Source organism: Pezoporus flaviventris, unplaced genomic scaffold (assembly GCF_033815535.1).
Source record: "Pezoporus flaviventris isolate CSIRO_AGI_PZ_B2104156 unplaced genomic scaffold, CSIRO_AGI_Pfla_v1 ptg000256l, whole genome shotgun sequence".
NCBI classification, from domain to species: domain Eukaryota; kingdom Metazoa; phylum Chordata; class Aves; order Psittaciformes; family Psittacidae; genus Pezoporus; species Pezoporus flaviventris.
Window position 1 is genome coordinate 10,020 of NW_026892803.1, and position 8,517 is coordinate 18,536.

General features: G+C 51.8%; 1 protein-coding gene across 1 annotated transcript; it reads left to right on the forward strand.

The window, feature by feature from the left end:
* Positions 1-1,833: 1,833 nt before the first annotated feature.
* Positions 1,834-7,628, forward strand: LOC133263219 (coiled-coil domain-containing protein 81-like). Its single transcript, XM_061442932.1, has 5 exons — positions 1,834-1,941; positions 2,899-3,052; positions 3,918-4,174; positions 6,838-6,923; positions 7,034-7,628. Exons 1-5 carry the CDS (start codon positions 1,846-1,848, stop codon positions 7,626-7,628), a joined length of 1,188 nt encoding a protein of 395 aa, XP_061298916.1. The 5' UTR covers positions 1,834-1,845.
* Positions 7,629-8,517: the final 889 nt, after the last annotated feature.

An 8,517-nucleotide genomic window follows, 5' to 3' on the forward strand; every position in this document is an offset into this window, starting at 1 on the left:
GATGGGATGGTGATGGAGAGGATGGTGATGATACAATGATGATGATGATGGGATGATGATGGTGATGATGATGATGGTGGTGATGATCATGGGATGGGGATGATGGGGTGGTGATGATGGTGGGGGTGATGGGGGTGATGAGGTGATGGTGATGATGGGATGGTGATGGAGATGATGGTGATGATACAATGATGATGATGATGGTGATGGTGATGATGATGGGAAGGTGATGATGGCAGTGATGAGATGATGATGGTGGTGATGGGGATGATGAAGTGATGGGGATGATGGGAAGATGGGGGTGATGATTGTGATGGGGGTGATGGGACGATGATGATGGTGATGATGATGATGGGATGGTGATGATGGGATGATGATGGTGGTGATGGTGATGGTGGTGATGGGACAATGATGATATAATGATGGTGGGTGATGACGATGATGATGGTGAGATGATGGTGATGGGATGCTGATGATGGGAAATGGTGATGATGGGAAATGGTGATGATGGGGGTGATGAGGTGAAGATGGTGATGATGGGGGGATGAGGTGATGGTGATGATGGGATGATGATGGAGATGATGGTGATGGGAGAATGATATAATGATGGTGAGATGATGATGATGGTGAGACGATGATGGGAAATGGTGATGATGGCAATGATGATGACGGTGGTGATGGGGATGATGAGGTGATGGGGATGATGGGATGGTGATGATGATGGTGATGGTGGTGATGGGACAATGATGATGATATGATGGTGGTGATGATGATGATGGTGATGATGGGAAGATGGTGATGATGATGGTGATGAGATGATGATGATGGTCATGGGGTGATGATGTGATGGTGATGATAGGATGATGATGGATGTGCTGGTGATGTGATGGTGATTATGATGATGATGATGATGATGATGGTGATGGTGGTGATGAGTTGTTGGTGGTGATGGTCTGATGATGGTGATGTGGTGACAATGGTGGTAATGGGATGGTGGTGATGATATAATGGTAGTGATGATGATGACGATGGTGATGGGATGATGATGATGTGATGATGGTGGTGTGATGGTCATTGTGGGATGATGGTGATCTTGATAATGGTGATGATGATGATAATGGTGATGATGGTGATGATAATGGTGGTGATGATGATGATGATGATGGTGATGATAATGGTGGTGATGATGATGGTGATGATGGTGATGATAATGGTGATGATAATGGTGATGATGATGATGGTGATGATAATGGTGGTGATGATGATGGTGATGATGGTGATGATGATGGTGATGATGATGATGATAATGGTGATGATAATGATGATGATGATAATGGTGATGATGATGATGATGGTGATGATGATGATGATAATGGTGATGATTATGATGATAATGGTGATGATAATGATGATGATAATGGTGATGATGATGATAATGATGATGGTGATGATGATGATAATGGTGATGATTATGATGATAATGGTGATGATGATAATGGTGATGATGATGGTGATGGTGATGATGATGATGATAATGGTGATGATGATGATAATGGTGATGATAATGATGATGATGATAATGGTGATGATGATGATAATGATGATGGTGATGATGATGATGATAATGGTGATGATTATGATGATAATGGTGATGATGATAATGGTGATGATGATGGTGATGGTGATGATGATGATGATAATGGTGATGATGATGATAATGGTGACGATGATGGTGATGATGATGATGATGATAATGGTGACAATGATGGTGATGATGATGATGATAATGATGGTGATGATGATGATGGTGATGATGGTGAGGATGTTGGGTGGGTGCTGCTGGCCATGGACCACAACCGCCTTTCCCATTTCTTTCCAGAGCGAGCCACCATCTGGGACGCCGTGTCCAGCTACGTCCGAGAGCAGCTGCTGCAGCACAAGGTCCTTACAGGGCACCTATAGAGCACCCATAGAACACTCATGGAGCATGCACAGAACACCCATAGAGCACCCATGGAGCACCCACCAAGTAACCATGGAACACACATAGAGCACCCATAGAGCACCCATGGAGCACCCACCAAGTAACCATGGAACACACATAGAGCACCCATGGAGCACCCAGAGAGCATCCACAGAGCAACCATGGAGCACCCATGGACCATCCATGGAGCACCCATGGAGCACCCATAGAGCACCCATAGAGAACCCATGGAGCACCCACCGAGCAACCATGGAACATACATAGAGCACCCATGGAACACACATAGAGCACCCATGGAGCACCCAGAGAGCATCCACAGAGCAACCATGGAGCACCCATGGAGCATCCATGGAGCACCCATGGAGCACCCATAGAGCACCCATAGAACACCCAGAGAGCACCCGTGGAGCACCCATGGAGCATCCATACAGCACCAATAGAGCATTCATGGAGAACCCATGGAGCACCCATGGAGCACCCAGAGAGCATCCATGGAGCACCCCAAGAGCGCCCATGGAGCACCCATAGAACACCCATAGAGCATCCATAGAGTACCCATGGAGCACCCGTAGAACACCCATAGAGCATCCGTGGAGTACCCATGGAGCACCCGTAGAGTGCCTGTGGAGCACCCATGGAGCACCCAGAGAGTATCCATGGAGCACCCATGGAGGACCTATAAAACACCCATAGAGCACTCATAGAGCACCCATAGAGCACCCATGTCCATGCCTTCCCTTTAGTCGCCCTCAAGCTTCTTCTACCTGGCCTCCTTTAGCGATGAAGGACCCAAGATCTCCGCCCCATTGGTGTCCCCCCCATTGACCGGAAGCCCCATCCTTGCTCATGCCTATTATCCCCAGCTCTCCCATTGGCTGCTCCTCACCCCTTCCACCCTTCTCCTCCAATCACAGGGCGTCCGGATTCCTTCCTTGGGCACCTTGGATGTTGTCCAGGAGAAGATCCAGGTTGGGGATGAGTTGGTCACCATCTATAGGCCCACGTTCTCCTTGGCCAGGAACCTGGCTTTGGTCCACAACCTGATGGGCAACAAGCTCTATGCACCTGGTAAGAGACCATGGATGACCCTTGGGTCGGTCCAGCACCATCCCACCCCATCCTGGCCTTGGAGATGCTGCTTCTCCCATAGAAGGTCCATAGATGGGGTTTGAGCATCAACACAATGATGGACCGTTGGAGATGCCCCCAATGGGGCCTTGGAGATGCCTCCAATGGGGCCTTGGTGATGCCCCCAATGGGGCTTTGGAGATGCTGCTTCTACCATAGAAGGTCCATAGATGGGGTTTGAGCATCAACACAAGGATGGACCGTTGGAGATGCCTCCAATGGGGCCTTGGAGATGCCTCCAATGGGGCCTTGGTGATGCCCCCAATGGAGCTTTGGAGATGCTGCTTCTCCCATAGAAGGTCCGTAGATGGGATTTGAGCATCAACACAACGATGGACCATGGAGATGCTTCTACCATAGAATGTCTATAGATGGGGTTTGAGCATCAACACAACGATGGACCATTGGAGATGCCTCCAATGGGGCCTTGGTGATGGCCCCAATGGGGCTTTGGAGATGCTGCTTCTCCCATAGAAGGTCCATAGATGGGATTTGAGCATCAACACAACGATGGACCATTGGACCATTGGAGATGCCTCCAATGAGGCCTTGGTGATGCCCAAATGGGGCTTTGGAGATGCTGCTTCTACCATAGCAGGGCCATAGATGGGTTTTGAGCACCAACACAAAGATGGACCATTGGAGATGCCTCCAATGGAACCTTGGAGATGCCTCCAGTGGGGCCTTTGGGGATGCTTCCTCCACCATAGAAGGTCCATAGATGGGTTTTGAGCATCAACACAACGATGGACCCTTGGAGATGCCCCCAATGGCTCTGACCATCATTGTTCTATGGTTCTTGAAGGCAACAAGGAGCTGGAGCCCCTCAAGTACTCCAAGGTGGCCTCATCCATCCCCACGTCACGCCAGAAGGTGGAACGCTGTGTCCAAGGCACCATGTCCCAGCTCTCCTATTGCCTTGGCAAGGGGGAGACAGTGGCCTTGGTCCTCAAGGACATCGGGGTGCTGCTCATTGAAGGCAAGAGGGTGGAGGTGAGGTTCTATTCCCACTTCCTGGAAGAGCTGGTTGGGAAGAGGAGCCTGGAGAAAGCTGGAGCCAAGGTGAGGGGTTGGGGGGGTGCAATGGATGTGGAGATGGATGGGGAGGAGGAAGGATATGGGTCCACCAACCGTTCTCCAATGTTGGGGCAGTATGGACAGCCCATCACCTATGGGCTCATCCATGTCCGTTATGGACATCCCACCACCTATGGGCTCATCCATGTCCATTATGGACATCCCATCACCTGTGGGTTCATCCATGTCCATTATGGACCCCCCATCACCTATGGGTTCATCCATGCCCATTACGGACATCCCACCACCTATGGGCTCATCCATGTCCATTATGGACATCCCATCACCTATGGGCTCATCCATGTCCATTATGGACATCCCACCACCTATGGGCTCATCCATGTCCCTTATGGACATCCCATCACCTATGGGCTCATTCATGTCCGTTATGGACATCCCACCACCTATGGGCTCATCCATGTCCATTATGGACATCCCATCACCTATGGGCTCATCCATGTCCGTTATGGACATCCCACCACCTATGGGCTCATCCATGTCCATTATGGACGTCCCATCACCTATGGGTTCATCCATGTCCATTATGGACCCCCCATCACCTATGGGTTCATCCATGCCCATTACGGACATCCCACCACCTACGGGCTCATCCATGTCCATTATGGACATCCCATCACCTATGGGCTTATCCATGTCCATTATGGACATCCCACCACCTATGGGCTCATCCATGTCCATTATGGACCCCCCACCACCTACGGGCTCATCCATGTCCATTATGGACATCCCATCACCTATGGGCTCATCCATGTCCCTTATGGACCCCCCACCACCTACGGGCTCATCCATGTCCATTATGGACATCCCATCACCTATGGGCTCATCCATGTCCCTTATGGACATCCCATCACCTATGGGCTCATCCATGTCCATTATGGACATCCCATCACCTATGGGCTCATCCATGTCCCTTATGGACATCCCATCACCTATGGGCTCATCCATGTCCATTATGGACATCCCACCACCTATGGGCTCATCCATGTCCCTTATGGACATCCCATCACCTATGGGCTTATCCATGTCCGTTATGGACCCCCCACCACCTATGGGCTCATCCATGTCCCTTATGGACATCCCATCACCTATGGGCTCATCCATGTCCCTTATGGACATCCCATCACCTATGGGCTCATCCATGTCCATTATGGACCCCCCACCACCTATGGGCTCATCCATGTCCATTATGGACATCCCATCACCTATGGGTTCATCCATGTCCGTTATGGACCCCCCATCACCTATGGGCTCATCCATGTCCATTATGGACATCCCATCACCTATGGGCTTATCCATGTCCATTATGGACATCCCATCACCTATGGGTTCATCCATGTCTGTTATGGACATCCCATCACCTATGGGCTCATCCATGTCCATTATGGACATCCCATCACCTATGGGTTCATCCATGTCTGTTAGGGACCTCCCACCACCTATGGGCTCATCCATGTCCATTATGGACCACCCACCACCTACGGGCTCATCCATGTCCATTATGGACATCCCATCACCTATGGGCTCATCCATGTCCATTATGGACCCCCCACCACCTATGGGCTCATCCATGTCCCTTATGGACATCCCATCACCTATGGGTTCATCCATGTCCATTATGGACATCCCATCACCTATGGGCTTATCCATGTCCATTATGGACATCCCATCACCTATAGGTTCATCCATGTCCATTAGGGACATCCCACCACCTATGGGCTCATCCATGTCCATTATGGACATCCCACCACCTATGGGCTCATCCATGTCCGTTATGGACCCCCCACCACCTATGGGCTCATCCATGTCCCTTATGGACATCCCATCACCTATGGGCTCATTCATGTCCGTTATGGACCCCCCACCACCTATGGGCTCATCCATGTCCCTTATGGACATCCCATCACCTATGGGCTCATCCATGTCCCTTATGGACATCCCACCACCTATGGGCTCATCCATGTCCCTTATGGACATCCCATCACCTATGGGCTCATCCATGTCCGTTATGGACCCCCCACCACCTATGGGCTCATCCATGTCCCTTATGGACATCCCATCACCTATGGGCTCATCCATGTCCCTTATGGACATCCCACCACCTATGGGCTCATCCATGTCCCTTATGGACATCCCATCACCTATGGGCTCATCCATGTCCGTTATGGACCCCCCACCACCTATGGGCTCATCCATGTCCCTTATGGACATCCCATCACCTATGGGCTCATCCATGTCCCTTATGGACATCCCATCACCTATGGGCTCATCCATGTCCGTTATGGACCCCCCACCACCTATGGGCTCATCCATGTCCCTTATGGACATCCCATCACCTATGGGCTTATCCATGTCCATTATGGACATCCCACCACCTATGGGCTCATCTATGTCCCTTATGGACATCCCATCACCTATGGGCTCATCCATGTCCGTTATGGACCCCCCACCACCTATGGGCTCATCCATGTCCCTTATGGACATCCCATCACCTATGGGCTCATCCATGTCCCTTATGGACATCCCATCACCTATGGGCTCATCCATGTCCCTTATGGACATCCCATCACCTATGGGCTCATCCATGTCCATTATGGACCCCCCACCACCTATGGGCTCATCCATTCCAGGTCCCCCATCTCCTGGATATGGGAATGTCGCCTTCGGCTCCTGTGGCCTCCTTGAGCACCATTGGCCGGGTCCTCGTCTTCCCAGCGTACGTCGGTGGATGCATGGAGAACCCCAACCTCCGTCCCCACCTCGTGTCCCTGCATGGGCACTCCCATGGATGGGCCCTTGGATCGATGCCTTCTTCCTTATCCCCAGCTTTGGGATGACTTCGGAGACCCAACAGATCCCAGAGGTTCTCCTCAAGAGCTTGGGATCAGCCCTTGGTGAGGACGAGGAGATGGGAATGGGGAGGTCTCCATCCCTGGATTACGCCATGGAAGGTAAAGATCTCCTAGGGATAACCCAAGGATATGGGGACCACCATGAGGCTCCAACGCCTCCTCCATCCCAACGGATGACGGACCTCATGGGGGCCGTCCCTTTGGATGACGAACGTGATGGGAATGGGCTTGGGAGGGCACGAAGGGGCCATGGAGACCCTCCTTGGGCACCATGGGATGCTCTTCCGCCCCCCGGTTCCAGCGGGATCTCCCGGTGTTCCCATTCCCGGCGTTCCCAGCCCAATGGGTGGTGGTGGAGAAGAGGAGGCCACAAGGATGAAGACGAAGCCCCTGGTCAGGTGAGGCTGAAGGCTCATCCCTATGGACACTCGATGGGGCGGGGAGAGGCTGCCCTATGGGTGATGGTGTCCTCAGGGGCAGATCCCAAAGGAATCTCCCGACAGGAAGAGCTCCAAGAGGTGCCCGAAGGCCAAGAGGAGCCAGAAGGAGGTGGAAGAGGCTGGGAATGATGGAGGAGGAAGAGGAAGGAAAGGAGGAAGAGGAAGAGGAGAAGGAGGAGGAAGAGGTGGAAAAAGAGGAAGAGGAAGACAGGGAGAAGGAAGAAGAGAGGGAAGAGATGGAAGAGGAGATGGAATGGGAGGAGGAAGAGGTGGAAAAGGAGCAGGAAGAGGAGGAAGAGGTCTGAGAGGAAGAGGAGGAAGAGCAGGAACAGGACCAGGAACGGGACCAGGAATGGGACCGGGAATGAGACCTGGAATGGGATCGGGAATGGGATCGGGAATGGGACCTGGAATGGGACCACGACCAGGACCAGGACCAGGACCTGGAATGGGACTGGGAACGGGACCAGGAATAGGACTTGGAATGGGACTGGGATGGGGGGGGGAAGCAGGAGCCGAGGCCGAGCACCCCCCACCCCGGTCCCATCCTGTCCCGGTCCTGATCCTGACTCCGGTGGTGGCGGTGCTGGAGGCCTCCAGCACCGAGGAGAGCCAGGAGGGGAATGGGAACGAACACAATGGGATGGGAATGGGAATGGTGGGATGGGAATAAACACAATGGGATGTGATGGAGACAATGGAATGGGAATGGGAATGGTGGAATGGGAATGGACACAATGGGATGTGATGGACACAATGGAATGGGAATGGGAATGGTGGAATGGGAATGAACACAATGGGATGGGATGGACACAATGGAATGGGAATGGGAATGGTGGGATGGGAATAAACACAATGGGATGTGATGGACACAATGGAATGGGAATGGGAATGAACACAATGGGATGGGAATGGACACAATGGGATGGGATGGACACAATGGAATGGGAATAGAGACAATGGAATGGGATAGAGAATGGGATGAGAATGAACACAATGGGATGGATGCAATGGGATA